The sequence below is a fragment of the Chenopodium album genome, chromosome 2 (genome assembly GCF_948465745.1).
Source record: "Chenopodium album chromosome 2, dcCheAlbu1.1, whole genome shotgun sequence".
NCBI lineage: Eukaryota > Viridiplantae > Streptophyta > Magnoliopsida > Caryophyllales > Amaranthaceae > Chenopodium > Chenopodium album.
The window spans coordinates 67,293,981-67,314,174 of NC_137835.1; the positions used below are offsets into that span (position 1 = coordinate 67,293,981).

The following is a 20,194-nucleotide window of genomic DNA, read 5'->3' on the forward strand; positions in this document are numbered from 1 at the left end:
ACAAGCTAGGGGTTAACGCTTGAAATATTCCCTACATAAGGTAACCTTGCCAAATAATTATCGCAGTTCAAGATTACGTGACTAATCAAATTTCCGGGTTGATAGCCGGACCCATGGTAGAAGGAAGATGAAGAATCGATATTGTCATCCCCCATTGTCGATTAGCAGAGATTAGGGAAAAAATATAGTGTTTTTTTTTTTAGGGTTTAGAGTATTCGTAGCTCCGATACCATGTCAAAATAGAGAGAATGATTTTATGTTTCTTGTATTACGGTATGCACAATATATTTATACAATCTAAGTGTAGAGATTAAGGCTTACACATTGGCCCATTAGCTATACACAATATAAGGCTTAACAATTAGGTTCGAGTTAGGTTTTTGTGGGGGTAAGAGGAAGAAGGAAGAAGAATAAGGAGGTTTGTTGGGTAGTGGAGTGGAGGTAAGTGGGGGTGACATAAAGAGAGAGAAAATGATATAGAGAGAAATTTAGAAAAATAAAAATTATGAGAGAGATAATGAATTATTAATTAGGGGAGAGCTGGGAGACGAAATTTAATTTTAGGTTATTTTTTACATTATCACCCATATATAACCCACTTTTTGAAACTACCATTAGAAAAAAAAAATCTTAAAATACCACCAAAAAAACAAAAAAAAAAAAAAAAAAAAACAAAAAAAAAAGATTTTACCATCTTTTATACTGTTAAATACTAATGGTTTAAAAAAAATTCTTAATTTTTCGCGCCAAAAAAATATGCTTTTAGATATTTTGAGGGTCATTTATGTACAAAGGATCCAATTTGAAGTCAAAATTTACAAAAAATTATTATAAAAAAACCTCTTTGTGTACTAAAAATAAATCAATTTGTGTGACACGAAAAAATGAGGCATTTTTATAATTGTTTGTCTATTTAAACCACCAAGCCAGATCCTTTGGAAAAAATGACCTCCAAAACTCCAAAGAGCTTGTTATAGGTACGAAAATCATGGAAATTTTTATAAAATGTTAAATTTAACGGTTTTGATGGTGACATTTTTTGTTTTGGTGGTATTTAAAAATAAACTTTTTTGCAGGTGGTAATTTATAAAAGTGAGTTATTTGTGAGTGGTAGCGTACAAAATTTCCTTAATTTTTAATTTTATTTATTTACTTTTTGAAAATAAAAATAAAAATGAAGTATAAATGGATATAGAAGGAGGAGTCAACAGAACATTGTAATGTTGTTGTCATGGACCATTGGACCTCATGGTGTTGGTGTTTTCATGGTTGTGTATCACTGCATCTTTCTCTTCTTGGATTTTCTGTCCTTTATCATGCGGTACGATAATTTTCAGCATTTTCATCGTGCTCCTCGAGTGCAACGAGCTATGAGGCCTAAATCGTCTTTAATTGCTTCTCAACGCAATTACACCATAAGTGGCATGTAATTACATGATATTATTACTATAAATTAAACCACTTCTTGTAGTAAAGAAACGCAAGAAAGTTAATTATAATTTGTTCATCTTTCTCTTCATTTCTTTGTCAAAAAAACTATGGCCCTCCTTCACTCAGCTCCATCTCACACTCTACATTCTTCCATCGCTAGGCTTAACCTGAAAAACCCGAGCTTGTTTGTCTTGAAAACTAGCTACAATACTAGAAAATTGAACTTCAGAAAGCCAAGTTTTGGTGCTACAAAGATATCATGCAAACTTATTCCTAATATTGTTAAGGATGGAGTGAACACTGTTGTGAACCCGGTTATTTCCATCGTTGATGGCCTCCAACCTGCGATCTACACACCGCCCAAAGACGATTTGAAAAAGGAAGATTTCCCTGCTGATTTTATCTTTGGTGCCTCTACTTCCGCTCTTCAGGTTACACTCTCTCATGTTACTAGTGTACTGATACGTTACGACGTGCTTTTCTTTTAGGTGACTTGTTATATTTTTGAAAATTTTAACTTGAACTTACATGTATCAATTAATTTCATTAAACATGTCAATAATGACTGCACGAACTTTTCAAGAAACTAAATTGAAATAATTCAAGTGTTTATTTTGCCCTGTAGTAAAAGTTAGACTTATATTGGTATGTATGTCTAATTGATTAACGGTAATTGTGGTAGACTGAAGGAAGAGGGGATGAAGGTGGTAGAGGAAAAAGTACCTGGGACTTCATGATTGAAGCCGAAAAGGGTCGTAAAGCAGTTGACTCCTACAACCTTTATAAGGTAAAACACCCTGGCACCCTGCCTCTGGACTTAATAGTTACGTACGTACATTGATAGTGTGACAATAAAATTCGACATAAGCTTATAAGGATTACATGATGGACAATGAGTTACTTTTGCGTACCACTGCATATCAAATGGCGCGGCGGCGATGATCTGATTATTTGGTGGTAACAATTGCAGGAAGATGTTAGAATTTTGAAGGAAACAGGGCTAAATTCTTACCGATTTTCCATTGCTTGGCCAAGAATTTTGCCTAGTAAGTTTATTTGATTCCCAAATTAAACTATCATGAGTTTATTCTAATTACACTAATTAACTCTTCTTAAATTGCAGATGGAACTGTAGAATCAGGGATCAACCAAGAGGGCATTGATTTTTACAATAACTTGATTGATGAATTAGTCGCAAATGGTAATTAATTCTTCCATCCTATCGACGAAGTATCATGTTACGAATTCAAATTACAATATTGACATGAGAAATATGTGCTTAGTACGTGTTTATGACATGTTACATTTATCTAACAATTTGCTCAATGCCATCAGGGATCACTCCTATCGTTACTTTGTTCCATTTCGATTTACCAGTACCACTACAAAAACAATACTACGGCTTCTTGCGACCGAACATAGTGTATAAACCTACCACGTTCTTTTGTTATTCAAACATAGTGTACGTATAGGTTAATATAACGTGTGATATTTAACATTGGCTTCCAAAAAACAATGTGACAACAGAGAACACTTCACGGATTTTGCTAATATTTGCTTCGAGAAGTTTGGTGACCGTGTTAAATATTGGGGGACGATCAATGAGCCTTATGTATTTGGAGCGTTTGGGTTTAGGATGGGACTGCCTATCGATCTTCAAAACGATCCATTAGGCTCGTTCATTGCCACCCACCATATTATCTTATCTCATGCTTCTGCCGCAAAACTCTACAAAGATAAATACCAGGTGAAAATCATCTTTACCGCTATATATGTGTATAATACAATGTAACTCTATCCAATTTCTTTTATGTAACATAGCTTGATTATTACTAATTCTTATATATATATATATATATATATATATATATATATATATATATATATATATATATTTTATTTTTTTTGTTTGTAGAAATCTCAAAAAGGGAAAATCGGAATTTCGCTCCCGAGTAAGTGGTTTATGCCACATTCAACTGGTGATCCTAAAGACTTTGCTGCTTCAAAAATGCTGTTGGATTTCTCCTTAGGATGGTAACCAATTACACTTTGTGTATTTTTGTGTTTTTTTTTTAATTTTAAAAGAGAATAATCTTTTGCAAATGACCTCTATCTACATTAAAGGGTTGCACTTTGCACTTTGCACTTGTGTAGTATAATAATCTAACTTGATTATTTAAAAGAGAGTATAGTTTTTAAATAATTAATTAGTGTGTGACGCGGGCTTTACAATAGATGATACTTTAAATACTCTCATTTTTATATTAACGTGGACAGTGCCTATCTTGAAACTTTCTCTATCAGGGTTCAAATTTTTGTACTGTAATATAAAGATAAATATGTCAATCCATAAGAAGAGTTAAACAAATAACAAAATTACACTAATTGACTCAAAACAAGACTCAACTTAAACTATAGACACAAAATTGTCGCATTTTTAAATTGAATTGAGAATGGACACTAAATACACCCCGTGACATGAATTTAATAAAAAAAAAATACAATTAATATCGTTATTAGAATTATGAATGAGTATAATGTTTTAAATTCGGCTATTTTATCAAATGCCACTGAGTAATTTAAAAATTCACCAAATGCCATCGGACTTTTCAGAATTCACCAAATGCCACCCAGTTTTTTAAAAATTCACCGAGTGCCATTAATGACCAACGGCCGTTAACTCCGTTAGTCATTAGGAGTTAATCATGACACATGTCATGATATAATTGATCAATTTATATTAATTCATAAAAATTTAAAAAAAAAAAAACAAACAAAAAAAAATTTTTAAAAAAAAAACAAAAATTAAAAAAAAAAACCCAAAATTTTCCCAGCCACCCCCACCACCGCCAAACCCTAGCCCCACTTCATCCCACAACACTGATCACAGCAGCCCATCTCACCCCTGTTCAGCCATAGCAGCCGGCAACAACCACCACCGGACTGCCTCACACCAACAGAAACAATCGGCCAACAACCCAACACCAATAATCGCACCAAATCAACCAGCCATCGTCGCACCACTCTGCACCCAGCAGCACCACACCACAGTACGTTTGAGCAACGTCGTCGCTAGCCCATAATCCAGATCCGCAGCCTGCAAGCTCCAATTGTACACTATTTGCAAACAATTGTACACAAAGAAAAACCAGACCCCCAAAACTAATTTCTATCAATTATCTAAGCTTTTTTTTACCCAAAAATCATTGTCTTCCTCCACTTGATTTGAGGCCTCAAATAATTCAATTTGGGGCCACGATTTCTTAAACCAAATTGAATCAAATTTAAGGCCACGATTTCTTCAATCTAGGGCCACGATTTCTAAAATTAAATTGATTTGAGTCCCTAAATTCAACTTGATTTGATTTCTTGGATTAAACGGTGGGTAGCGTTGCGCGCAGGGGAAGGGGATTGGGATTTAACCACCACCTTGTGTGGGTGGTTTTGGGGGTCAGCGGTGGGTCAGGTTGGGCGCTAAAGTGTCGGTCGGCCGATTTTTGGTGGTTAAAGTGGTGGTCGGCCATTTTCCGACGAGATAAAGGTGGGGCTAGGGTTTGGCGGTGGTGGGGGTGGCTGGGAAAATTTTGGGGTTTTTTTTTTTTGTTTTTTTTTTAATTTTTATTAATTAAGATAAATTTACCAATTATATCATGACATGTGTCATGATTAACCCCTAATGACTAACGGAGTTAACGGCCGTTGGTCATTAATGGCACTCGGTGAATTTTTAAAAAACTGGGTGGCATTTGGTGAATTCTGAAAAGTCCGATGGCATTTGATGAATTTTAAAATTACTCAGTGGCATTTGGTGAAATAGCCGTTTTAAATTACCTACTAAGTTAATGATGAAATTTCATTAGATATATCATTAGAATTATCTGTTATGATGAAATTTCATGTTAATGGTTATAGTTCGATTTTAGTTCGTATTAATGAGTGTTATTAACAAATGTCATATCAATGATGAAAAACACAGTGTCACAAATACAAACTATCATCCTCATTATGTCACATGTAAACTTTATTTTTCACCAATGTGACATGTCACCTCTCTTCATTAATTAATCCATTTTCTTATACTTAAAAAAAAAAAGAACTAGCTTTAATTCAATACATGTATGAATGTTATTTGATTCATTTTCATCCAACTTTATATCTTCTACAATTACATTTAATTTTTATTCTTTTCTCTCTTTTATAAACTATTCATTTTCCAATTAAATTATATTATAAAATAATATTGTACGCCTATAAACATCCGGTGCATTGCACGGATCAGAATGCTAGTTCATTTAATAATGTGTTCCACCTTACATATGATACTTGTAGTTCTTATGGCATCATTTCTAAAAAATTTCACTATAATAGTCAAGAATCAAGATTTAGAAATGCATAATAAAATAGGCGTTAATTTTGATGTAGTGATTATTATTTTATTTAATACTTTCGCTTTTGAATTTAATATATCTATACTTCTTCTTCTTCTTCTTCTTATTATTATTATTATTATTATTATTATTATTATTATTATTATATATATTAAAAAGCGTACCTAAAGAAGAATATGTTCCACGTGTCAACTTTTTCAAGTTCGACATGTCAGCTGTCACTTTCACATGCTTTAGGTTTGCATCTAAAAATGCTTATAATAAGACTTGAACTCAAGACCAACAAGTCTTAAGTTAAGAGTCTTACCATCTTAGCCATTTATTAACTGTGTTTTTTTATCCAACAAAATTATAGTTAACTTAGATAAATTAATTTGTGTCTTATTGTACTATTTGTTTTCATTATGTAATGATTGAGTTTGACAACTAAAAAATGTTTATAGCAAGACTTAAACCCTAAACCAACAAGTCTCACTATCTACAAAGCCGAATTTGATTAGCAAATTAAACAAGAACAAACTAGCAACTTGGGGCTTCGCCCGGGCCACAAACTAGTTATTATTATTATATATATTAAGAAACGTTCCTAATATAGAATTGTGCCATATTTCGCCTTTTTAAGCACTGCAAACATGTCATGTCAGCGATATCTACCATGTATCACATCTTTAAACTCTATAAGCATGTCATGGCATCTCCAAAATATATATTTTAATTGAATTTTAAAAATGCTTATACAAAGATTTGAACTTGAAACCAACAAGTATCAAGTTACAAGTCTTATACTACTTTAGCTATCTATTTACAACATTTTTTTACCCAATAAAATTATAGTTAAATTAGATAAAATAATTAGTATTTAGTTATCCTATTTGTTATCATTATGCAATGATCATAAAGACAATTTAACAACTTTAATCTTGAGGTTTGAAAAAGTCAATATTGTTTTTCGATATGATGTAATATAATAATTTTGTTTTTTTTTTTTGTAAAATAATCAATAATTATTAAATATATTTAAATCATACAAAATATCGAATATGATTTTCCTAATACAAATATTTTACGGAGTATATAAATTATGAAATTTTCAATATAATTATCAAAACACTACAAAGAAACACTTAACATGATTATCAAACTCAACAAGTACAAATTAATAACCCGAGTCATTGTCTAGGCCGTAGAATAGTTACCATAATATAACTCATGTAATCCGTATTATTTTCTTCCGATATTAGTGTTTTAAGTTTCTTGTTATTAGTTGATTCTTAGCCTATGCTTAATTTCATAAAAAAAATTATGTTATTTTATAGGTATATGGACCCATTTATTCGTGGGGACTACCCAGAATCAATGAAAAAGAATGTGAAGGGGCTACCACAATTCACAAAATCAGAAAAGGCACTAATCAAAGGCGCCTATGATTATATCGGTATCAATTACTACACTTCAAGATTCGTCGAACACACTTGTACTGTTGATCCAATGACTGGCACTATCACTATCAATATCAACGAACGAATTGGTAATGTTTTTTTTTTTTTTTTTTTCTTCAATTAACTTAATAAAATTGATAAACAATAATACACATAATACAATGAAAACAGAAAAAAAAAAATTATAATCTACTCTATCATATCCTATTCGCATGTCTCAATGTCTCATAGGTATCCGGATGAATTTGTGTGTCATAGTGATTATTAGTATTGTGATTGGACTTTAAGCTAGTCAATCACTCAAAGCCATAATTTCATTAAAGGGGTTAGCTTTATGAACTAAAAGTGATTATTTCGTATAGTGATCCATAAAAATTTTCTCTTCCATTCCTTATGATTAAATGTCTCATTTTGATGCATATCAAATGTCTCATTATACGTTGATTTGAATAAATTTTTATGTCATCATATAGATCAGTAATATAGTGATTGGACTCTAATCACGTACCTCCAGTCCACATGACATGCAATTGGCATTATACTAAGAAATGGGATGAGAATGATATACAACTGTATAAGCGAACAAGGGTCAATATTAATGAATCTTTAACAATGATAAAGATGACAAAAATAACGAACCATTTAATTGTCAATTTGTGAACTGTTGACAAGTAATGTGTCCAATTCCCACACAGTCACACACATGACTACTACACGAGTAACAAATTCTTTAATACTACTCTCTTTCACACAAGTAATTAGTATATCATTTTATTTTTCCTAAGTAAAAATAATTTCAATTCAGTAAAAATAAGTTCAATTCAACAAAAATAAGTTCAATTTAGTAAAAATAAGTTCAATTCAACAAAAATAAGTTCAGCATAGTAAAAATAAGTTCAATTCAGTAAAAAAAATTTCAGTTTAGTAAAAATCAGAAACCTTAAAGAAGAAATATAATTGAAAATTATTAAAAATAATTTGAGTTCTGTAAAAATAATTTGAGTTCAGTAAAATTAATTTCACTTCAGTAAAAAAAATTAAGTTCGGCAAAAATAATTTCATTTTAGTAAAAATAATTTCAATTCAACAAAAATAAGGTGAAGTGAACGAGACTTAATATATCATACTTGTATAAAATACATATACTCATATACATATGGACAATCTTCACTTATTTAATTGTTTTATATTATATATTAAAACAAATATACTGATAATACTTCATCCGTTCTTTTATAATTGCACCATAAGGGTTTGGCACAAATTTTTTGATAGTGGAAAAAAGGATGAGAGAGAAAGGTAGAAATATCAAGTTGTCCATGTGACTGTATGCACAAAATAAAACTAAGGGTTGAAAAGCAAGGGTATATTAGGTATTTATAGTGTGAACACATAAATTTCTTTTCCTAAAATGGATATGGTGTAATAAATGTGAAACTTCCTTAAAAGGTAAGTGGTGCAATATTAAAAAAACGGAGGAAGTATATGATTTGAAATCAAAAGAGAATTTCAATTTCTTACTTATTTTTTAATTCAAAAAAAAATACTATTTTTTAAAAAAAAATTCTTACTATAAACATATACGAAGTACGAGCTAAGTATCTAATAGCTACGGGCATGTTCAGATTGACCGAACTGAACTAAACTGAACTTAACTGAACTGAACTTATTAGAGCTGAACTGTACTTATTAGAGCTGAACTGAACTGAACTGAACTGAACTGGACTGAATATTTTATAAGAGAAAGAAATTAGGAGCTGAGCTAAACTGAATTAAATTGAAATGAAATGAGCTGAATTGAACTGAAAATAATTTTATCAGAACAGACCCTATGTTCAAAGGTTGATATTGATTTAAATAATAATGACATATTTTGAAACTGATATCAGCCGATGATGAGGGAAACAAAGTCGGTTTGCAAGCCAAAGGACAAGATGGCATTTATGTCCGTCCAGATGGACTCAAGAATTTGCTCGTCTACATTAAGGAAGAATATGGCAACCCTGAAGTCTATGTTACTGAGAATGGTAAGTACATTTTTAAATACAAGCAATTCTTGGGTGAAGCAGACACATCCTATTTTTTAAAAACTTATTTCTAGTTCTTTTTAATTCAATTTAGTTTAGTTCAATTGAGTATAAGGGTCTTTGTTTAACATCTTACAAGGCGTTAAAGTCATCTTTTAAAAATATGTATGAATGGAGTTATATCCATAGTTCCATACAACAAATTATTGTTAGGTTGTTTCATAAAAGTTTTCTTTTCCCATTATCATTCTATTTTGATCATCTTTTGTTTATATGGAGTATATATCAATTTCAAATATTTGATTTGGGGTTTAATATTAATTTTCATTTTCAACTCAATGATGTTTAGTTATTTAGTTGTTTCAAATTAAATTTATGACAAAGTCAATTTTCATAGTCAACCTTATGATTTTACCAAGCAATTTGCTAACATATTATGGACTGTGATGTTTATTACGACAGGTATTCCTGATAAACCAACTATCACAAGTTCAATTCAGGATCTAATTGCACAAGGGAAAAATGAAGAACTTTCGGCTGCTCTTGATGATTACTACAGAATTGAGCATACTCAAGATCATCTTATAGCTGTTCGTGAAGCAATCAGGTAACTATATATATACATTTTAACTCTGTGTTTAGATAGAGTACGTAATCCCCCTTAAAAAAAAAAGATAGAGGTACGTAATTAATTCCATTTTTTTATTGGTATTTGGTATACCCTAATAAATGACCATCAATACCCTATATTTTCTACGGAGCATCTTTTTTGTCTATGGTCAAATGACCATTTTTGGGTATCCATAACTTTTACGATACTCATTTTCTTAAATCTCGTGCTAATTCCAAATGGTGCAATTAAAAGGAAGGAAGCACATAATAATAAGTAAGGCTTGAGAATAGCTTAAGTGGTTAGAACATTTTCCCTAATCTCCGTGATCACTCAATTATATATTGTAACTTGGGTGTATGCAATGCAGGGAGGGAGCCAACGTGAAAGGCTATATAGTATGGACATTGATGGACAATATGGAAGTAGGAGCTGGTTATGATGTTCGCTTCGGTCTCAACTTTACAGATTATTTTGACAATCACAAGAGATATCCTAAGAAATCTGCTAAATGGTATGCTAATTTCCTTAATGCTGATGGCACTAAGGAGGGCTCCTTGAACTAAACCAATACGAATTGTGTAAATTGATTATTCATCAAGATTTTATATATATATGTGAAATTTTATTATACTACGTATATATGTGAAGTTTTATTTGTACGGCTTAGGAGTCGTGGTGCATTATAGCAAATACAAATAAAGTTCATTGTGACTTGTGAGCTGGGTTCCATAAATGTTTTATGTTTGATGAATTTAATTTATGACTTTATGTACACGCGTTTTTAATTCGAATTAGCCTTTTGACTCATTCGATGCACGGGTTGTTACTTAGGTTATTTTTCTTGAAAAGTGTCGGTGTTGTTATGGAATTTAGCTAGCTATATATACATATAGATATTTTAGGGCATGAAATGACACATTGGTTTAAGTTATATTTAAGTTAAGGAGATGAAAAAACTATTTTATTGTTAATGTAATGAACGCTAATTAGTTTAACTTTAATTTACTATATTGAATATGAAACACTTAATGTTCTTACTTGAATTTGTAAGTTTTAGAATGCCTAAAGATTAAGGAAAAATGGAATCTAAAAATCCAACCTTTGGTCGGTCTAACAATAATAAAAATCCAACCTTTAAGTAATCTCAGAAAAATCCAACCTTTGCCCCCCCACCTTCTCCAACAGATCCATTACCTAATGATGACCGTTTTTTGTAAGTTATGTGCCACGTGTCGGTCGTTAATTGGTCAATAATTTTTTTAATCATTAAAAAAAACAAAAAAACAGAAGAAAAAAAAACCCACCAGCCACCTCCCCCAGCCCCCGCACCACCCCAGCCACCTCCCCCACTCCCCTGCAATTTCCCCCTACCCCAACCAACCCCACCATCGTGGTCGTCGGATTCCGGTGATCTCCCCCCACCCCCCACCCCCTTGCCGCAACCTCCCCAACCACCAAAACCCCCTACGATCTAAACCCTAACCACCACACCAAACACCCTATTCGACCCTCCCAAACCGCCCGACCCCTCCCCGAACCTCCCCACCCGCCCGCCGACCACTTACCGACAACCCCTGACCCGTTTCCACCCCTCCCCTCCCCACCCTAAACCCGACCCTGGTTTTCTAATACCCCTAGCCCGTTTTTGGGGTTGTGGGTTCGATTTCGGGGTTCTGGGTTCTGGGTTTGAGTTCGGGGTTGTGGGTTTTGGGTTGTGGGTTTGAGTTTGGGTTGTGGGTTTTGGGGTTCCGGGTTTAATTTGAGTTGGGGTTGTGGGTTGTAGTGGTGGGTGGTGTCGTGGTACAAGGTGGTGGTGTTTAGTGGTTTCGTGGTGCTAGATGGTGGTGTTGGGTGGTTTCGTGGTGATAGGTGGTGGTGGTGTTGGGTGGTTTCGTGGTGCTAAGGTGGTGGCAGAAGTGGTGGTGGTGTAGAGAGGAGAGAGAAAGAAGAGGAGTGAGAAGGAAATTAAAAAAAAAAAAAAAAAAAAAAACTTTTAAACCGGTTTAACAAGTTAAAGGTCAAATAGACCTGTCGAATAAGGTGGGGTGCAAAGGTTGGATTTTTTTAAGATTAATGGAAGGTTGGATTTTTATTGTCAGAACGGCCAAAGGTTGGATTTTTAGATTCTATTTTTCCAAGGATTAAAGACTCAAACATTATTTATATATTTTGTTTTTATATTAAAATGAGAATTTAAAAAAAAAAAGGATTAAGAGAGGTGACATGTGGCATATGATTGATTATGGTGACATGTTGCTTAGTATAGATTTGTGGTTTGTGTTTTTAAATACTAAGTATAGATAGATTATACTTTATGTAAAAAAATTTAATGTAGAGAACATATTATACATATCTGAAGAACATAATAATCAAACTCAAAAAACATATTATGGCCGCATTCTTTGTAAAGGTTTGTAATTTTTTTATTTTTTATTTTATTTTTTATTTTTTGTCTGTGTTCTTGATATATTTGCATAATGTTCTTCCGAGTGCACCCTGACACTGGGCTGCGCATGGTGCATTCGGGTGTATCATAAAAATTTCATAGTTAGGAAAGATAAGACAAGAAGAAGAAAAACTAAAGAGAAATAAATCAAAGTCTAACATTATCTTGTTACCTAAATTGGGCCAAATTTCTTGAAAAGAGCACTAATTTTTTAAGGTTTCATTATACATGATTCACGTTACATCACAAACGTGAGCCTTTCCGAAACGTTAAATAAATGTTGCGGACAAGATCTTTCCCATTCAAGAATACATTTTAATTTTTTTTTATCTAAAAATCTATTATCCAAAGAAATTATCTTATACTCCCTCCGTCCCAAAAAGAACGACCCATTTGGGTTGATTACGCGGGTATTAAGGAAGTTAAGTAAAAAGAAGTAAAAGTATATTGAAAAGATAAATTTACATAAAGTTTGTAAAAAAAATAGAAAGAGAAAGTAATAAAATAACATGGAAAATCAAATTTTTATATGGGGAAGCTAATTTTGCACAAATATTGTTGCAAATTGGTGGTGTTTTAATGCAAATGGGTCATTCTTTTTGGGACAAAGTTTTGACCAAATGGGTCGTTCTTTTTGGGACGGAGGGAGTAACTTGGTATAATGATACGCCAGCGCCCCAAGGACCTCGCGCTCACTTTTTTTTTAACAAAATTAAACGGATCATTTTTTTGATGTCATTAATGCAGAATCTTAATTAAAAACTGACAAAGATCACAACATATGGAACAGATTATTAGACGGGGAGATTGTAATTTGTAATAAAAGTACGGATTATTCATGTGATGAGTAGAGATAAAAGAAATATATACAAATTAGTAAACGGTTTGCATACAACTTTCATAAGACTAGACGTGTTGTAATACTATGCGTTGTAATACTATGCAACTTGCATAATATTCCAAATTTCAAATATAGAAATAAAGAGGCAAGAAAATATACAATAGCTATTTTTATTCATAGTTTATGGTTAAAGCTGGCTTTGGTATGTGTTTGTATGTATGGATCTTGGCCGATCAGCTTAATCCTTTTGGTAGTAGCAAGATAATTACCATGTCACAAAATATTGGGTGCAGCAAGCTATTTTGTCAGTCGAGGCTCAAGAAAGTATCAAACCACCGTCATCTTCTTGCGATGAAAAACAAATTTTCACCCGAAAACAAGTTGGTGGTGGTTACGGCGAAGGAGAGCAGCGAGGTCATCCATGGCGGAAGAGAGAGAAAGCTTGAGATTCTCGGATTTTTTGAAAAATGCCCAAAAATCAAATTGGGGCTTTCTTATGTGATGTATAATTGTTGAAATTGATTGTCCCATATGATTTTATGTTGCATTGTGAGCATTTTGATAACATATGCATGTATTTTAATTTGGTTGAGAAATGAGCAAGTTATGTTATGTTCATGACCTTAGTACGAGCACTTCAATGGAGATTCCACCATTGTTATACATATTATCAAACAAATTATACATATCTTCAAACAAGTTATACATATATATCCTCTATTGGTTGGATGATATCCTATATTGTCTATATGATATCATGGTTGAATGACATCCTCTATTAGCTATATGATATTGTTTATGATTGTGTCTATGATATCCTTTATTGGTTGGATAATATCCTCTATTGCCTATGTAATATCATGGTTGGATGATATCCTCTATTAGCTATATGATATCGTTTATGATTGTGTCTATGATATCCCGATCCTTTATTGGCTGGATGATATCCTCTATTGGTTATATATCCAGCCAATAGATGATATCATCTAGCTAGTAGAAATATCATCCAGTCAATAAAATATAACATATAGTCAATAAAGGATATTATCCATTCAATAAAGGATATCATCCAGCTAGTAGAAATATCATCTAGCCAATAAAGGATATCATATAGACAATAAAGGATATCATCCGATTAGTAGAGGATATCATCCGGTTAGTAGAGGATATCATCCAGCCAATAGAGAATATCATCTAGCCAGTAGAAATATCATCCATCCAATAAAGGATATCATCCAATTAGTAGAGGATATTATCCTGCCAATGGAGGATACCATCCAGCCAATTGATGATATCATCCCGCCAATTAGGGGTGTTAAAAAATACACGACCCGTTTGACCCGACCCGCTGACCCACAAAGTACCTGCCGAGTAATTTTGATTTTTTTTTCCAATTTTGCGGGTCGAGTACCCGACCCATTAAAATATCATATTTGTGGGTCGGGTAATGGGCCGACCTTTGAGTGTTGCAGATACCTGTTAAATACCCGGTTTTTATTTTGTTTTTTTTTTTAAATTTTCTTGGCTGGAACTTAAATTAGGATTACTTTCTCATCTCTTTCCTCGGACAATCAGTAGCCGCATCTATTTCGAATTTTTTTGGGTTAATTTTCTGATTATGTGTGATTATACTCAAGTTATTTTCAATTACATTTTTTAGTGTTTTTATTCAAATTTTTTGGGGTTAATTTGCTGATTAAGTGTGATTATGTTTGATAAGTTATTTTCATGTTTGCTTGCATTTTGTACCATTTCGTTGCTTATGTTTGATAAGTTATTTTCATGTTTGCTTGTTAATTCTTTGTGATATTCTACAATTGATAAATGTTTTTTTTTGGAATAATTTATTTTGTGCAGGGGTTAAGACTTGGTTTCGGAGCAACCAACAATTATCATTAATGAGGCAATTGAAGCTTCAGATGTCACAAGCGACTGGAATGATCCTCTCTCCCATTTAGTTTGATTTGTGGCTTTGAAATATTATTTGGACTTTGTAATTTATTTGATTGTTTTGTTGTTTTAATTTGATGTAAATTCCTTAAACTCTCTAAACTCTCTCTAGCTGGACACCTTGAACTTTGAACTTTAACAGCAGGTTTATAATGCCATATTAACAGCATGTGTGTGTGTGTGTGTGTTTTTTAAAAAAGCATACATATTAAAATTTTGGGTACCTGAGGAGGGTAACCGGTAAAAGCGGGTACCCGCTATCGGATAATGGGCCATCCAAATTACTACCCGCACTTCCGGGTACCCAGATTTCGGGTACCCGGTTATGAACACCCCTACCGCCAATTGAGGATATAAAAAATCTGCATTTTATCAGTTTGGACTGATAAAACATTCCGTCAGTCCGGACTGACAAAACATTCCGTCAGTCCGGACTGACAAAACATTTCGTCAGTCGGGATTAACACAATACCTTCTCTTATCATATTTACTCTGAAATCTTTAAGATATTATTCCATATCTCTTGATTTAGATATATTTGACACTTAAAAAACTTGATCATATTTCTGTGTCAACATCTCCTCTGCAATTGTTTAATGGTTTCCTACGCAAAGGAAATCTTGCATTGTAACAATACTAAGCTGTGTTATATTAATACTTGGTGGAAAAAAAAAAAAAAAAAAAAAAAAAAAAAAAAAAAAAAAAAAACTATTTGGTATGGTAGAAGTCATTACAAAAAAGAGTCAATTAATGACAACACATATTCTCATTAATGATAGGCCCAAATCTCGTTCTCCTTAAGACCTTAACCTTCCAATTGTTATTACGTGCACCATTACAAATTTTTAACTATATCCCCCGGCAGGGAACACTTCCTGCACCCCCTACCCCATACACTCCGCGCGTGTTAAGCCTCCACCCCTTTTCATTTACAAATTTTTTGCAATTTTTTTATAAAATGTTCATTTATGTATTGGTAAATGTTCATTTGCGTATCATAAGACGCTCATTTTTGTAACAAGAAGTTTTTTGTTCAAATTAATATATGTTTTGAATGGAATTTTAAGAATTTTCTATAAATAAAAATGAAAGCAAATTTATTTATAAGGATTATTAATGCATTCAAATCATTTTTATTATAAGAAGTATTGCTTAATTCAATGTTCATTTTTATTTATCCGTGTTCCAACAGATGTTCATTTTTGTATCATCAAATGTTCATTTCAAGAGTTATGAATACGTTTAATAGTAAGATGTATGCAAATACATACGTCTTAGATTTCTATTTATTTAATTTCCAATATAAAATAAATTTAATATAAAAACAATGATGACGCATTTCTATACCGCTATACTATTACATGTAATTGTTCCATAAACATGAAATTGAACCAAATGTACATATTTGTCTTGCTAAATGAACATTATTTGATATATTAAAGTGTGTGTATACATATATATCCTCCTTGTTGCAAATCTAATCATATATATACTTGTGTGTTTTACATGAAAAAAAATATATATAATCTTAGCACAATATATATGTTGTCTTCAACTTCCTTACTTGATTATCCTATACAATGAGAGATCGATCAAGTTTTTTTTTAAAAAATAAAAATAAATAAATAATAATAACGACAACAACACATTTCAAAGAAAAGTATTTGAAATCTAAGGATTTAAAATTGAACATTTATACATGAATAAAAATTAGAATTCAGAAATGAACACACTATAAAGATATGAAAATCTTTTAATATATGTGAATGAAAATTTATAAAATCTAAATGAACATGTAATGTATTCTAAATGAACATTTAAATCACTTCCATTAAACAAAATATAACAATAATCATTCACAAAACCAAGTTTGAACACATTGCTAGAAAATGAACAAATATAATATCTAAATGAACATTAATCCTCCTACAAATGAACATAAAGTCCATCTAAAACGAACATTTACAATAGAATAAACGTGCTAGCCAAAATTCACCAAAACAATTTTAATTAAATTATAATATAATTATGGAAAATTCTTGTAACATAATATAATTATTATAATAAGAATCACTTCCATTAAAAAGTACAAACTCTAATTGAAATTCTGATCTTATTAGATATGTGAAGAATTCTAATAATTATTTATTAATAAGTAAATGACCATATAATAGTATATAAATGAACATTTACTAAAATAAAAATGAATATTCATTAAAAATAATCCGTTACGAATTAAATTTACATTTTTATAATTCTACGAAATAAATCAAATTATTCATTATATATATTAGGGCAATTGAACTCTATTTTTAATTTATTTTTTTTTTGTTTAGTAATTGTATAGTCTAATAACACACACAAAAAGTTAAATCAACTTAAAATAGAGTATATAAAACATCATTATACTACTTATAATATTAAAAAATCGTTATTACTAAGTAAAATTATAAAAAATCATGAACTAGTACTATTGAAATTTCATATTGTTGAAGAATAAGGCAAATAAAAAGTTAGGATTTGATCTTTTTTTTTTCGAAAAATAAACAAAATCATCAACTTACAATTTGAATCAGGTCATTCTTTTGTAGAAATTTTCTTTGATTTTTTTATTTTTTGATTTTTTTTCTTCTACAAGTAGAGATCTAAGAGTATTTTAATTTATTTTTCAAGAAATATTTAGAAGATTGTGTAGGAGAGAGAAAGTGGTAATTAAAATTTTGAGGAGAGAGAAAGTGGTAAAATTATGAGAAGGGAGAAATTTCAAATGTTAGTATAATTATAATAAAAAAAAGAGGAGAGAGAAAATGTAGGAAACTAAGGGGGGGGGGGGGGGGGGTTGTAGATACTATGGTAATTTAGGTTGGGGCGTTTAGACAATAATGTCTTAAGGGGGGTGTACAATTGTTAATACCTAGTCTCGAGACCAGCTAGAGTTGGCTGGTCCCTCAGTAAAAAAATGAACATTTACCCTAATAAATATGAACATTTTTAACTAACTTATTTTACAATAATTTTGTATTTCTCAGTAATTAAATGTTCATTTTCATGCAGTATGCTGTTCATTCGTATAAACTAAATGTTCATTTTCATGCCGTATGATGTTCATTCTTATAAATTAAATGTTCATTTTCTTTTTAAATTAATACAAAATTTTGTGTTTATTCATTTGTATAAAATGTTCATTTTTATAATAAAAGATGTTCAATTAACATTAGCATTAATAATCTGGATATTAACATTTTGTTCATTATTAAAAAAAACATATTGTTGATTTATTTAATTGATATTAAATCATATACTTCAGCAAATTGCAAGATATTCATTTAGGAGAATTGACCAAATTAAGGTATTTTACTTGAATCCTAAAAAAATGTTGATGAATAAGTAAAAAAAAAAAAATATGTTCATTTTCCTTTTATTTTGGCTGCCTCTGCCTCAGCTTCACTCTCATTCTTCAATCCCACTTTAGCTTCTTCCTCACACCAACTCTTTCAACCGTCTAACTTCGCCAATTTATGCTCACAAACGCCCCCAATCATTTAAGCTAAGGCTCATACTCGCCCCGCGAAGACCGCACTGCCCCGCCATGTTCAAATTAGGAAGAATGCATTATTGATTTTACCTCTTTTCTCTTGTTGAAATTGAAGCAATTTTTTTATTATGGGTTTGTTTGGTTTATGGAGTTTAACCATTTTGCTTTAATTTTTGTTGGATATTTTTATTAATAATTGAAATGTTCAACTATATAATATAGATGTACAATGTTTTTTTCAGCTTTATAGTCTCTTTATTTTATTTTTATATTATAAATGTTCATTTTTATATATTGTATTGTTTAATTACTAAATGTTCATTTTTTTCCTAAAAATGTTCATTTTGTTACTAGCAAATGTTCATTTTTTAGTGCGGGACCAGGCAATAATGGCTGGTCGCGAGACCAGCTAAAATTTTTTGTGGGGGTGTAGGTAACAACAACTACAACATGGTGCACACAAAATAGGTGCACCAAGCCCAAATGATATCCCACAAACCACATTTCCCCAAATCAAACACCCAAATTAAATCAAATTGACACATTGCCTCCTCCTTTTATTTCAACTGCCAAATTATTATTTATTTTTTTAAAAAAATTGTCCTTTAACTGCCAAATTATTATTTATTTTTTTTAAAAAAAATTGTCCTAACTTATCAAACACACAACTTCTCCCAAAATTCTGCATTTAACCAGTTTCATAATCACTCTCCTCTCTCCTCACTCATCTCTCCATTTTTCTATCTCTAAAAAAACTGAACACAACCATGGATAAGCATGACGACATCGAAGAACATCCTAAAAATTCATTAAAAATATAATATTATATGATTATAACTTTGAATTTGCTAGTATTTAGTTAAATTCGCTAATATAATTTGTAAAATTTCAAAATTCATTGATTTCAATTTCTTGAACTTATTAAAATTTGTGAAAAATAAAATGAACAATACTTGGATTAGTTTTTGTACTTACTCGGTAAAATTTGTGGAATTTGTAGAATAAAATCCAAAGTTATTCACATTTCATGAACTTAATTCTATTTTTGTTTAGGTTTTTTTATTTTTTTTTATTTTAAGAAAATCTAAAGTCTCTTCTCCAACTGCTGAAGTTGACCATATGTAAGCAAATTATTGTTCAAAACTCTATTTTATCATTACATTGTTGGTTTTGAAATTGAATACTAAATAACCCTAAATTATATGAATAATCCAATTTCTCAATTGTTCAAAAAAATAAGCCAGCAAATGAAAAAATTGTGTGATGTATCTAAAACGAGTACGTCCAATTGTGAGTGAAAAGATAGTAGATCGAATAATCAAATAAAGAAATTTCAAAAACTCCAATTAACAAATATTTTATGCGTTCATATATTGTGTGCTTTATGTTCATATTATAAATGTTTTGTGTTCTTATATTTTGTGCTTTATGTTCAAATGTTGGAGCAATTTTGTTTATTAAATTCTTTATTGTTATTTTATTTTTCTTTATGCTCATTTTTGTTCATATATTGTGTATTTTATG

The 20,194-nt window shown here is 31.1% G+C and overlaps 1 protein-coding gene across 1 annotated transcript; it reads left to right on the plus strand.

Annotated features, from left to right (window-relative positions):
- Window positions 1–1,501: 1,501 nt before the first annotated feature.
- LOC145586659 (beta-glucosidase 12-like) lies at window positions 1,502–10,654 on the plus strand. Its single transcript, XM_081643551.1, has 11 exons — window positions 1,502–1,862; window positions 2,114–2,218; window positions 2,402–2,477; window positions 2,555–2,632; window positions 2,767–2,854; window positions 2,959–3,178; window positions 3,347–3,465; window positions 7,136–7,347; window positions 9,148–9,285; window positions 9,748–9,892; window positions 10,266–10,654. The coding sequence occupies exons 1-11, from the start codon at window positions 1,539–1,541 to the stop codon at window positions 10,459–10,461; spliced, it is 1,701 nt and encodes a 566-aa protein (XP_081499677.1). The 5' UTR covers window positions 1,502–1,538; the 3' UTR covers window positions 10,462–10,654.
- The last annotated feature ends 9,540 nt before the right edge of the window (window positions 10,655–20,194 follow it).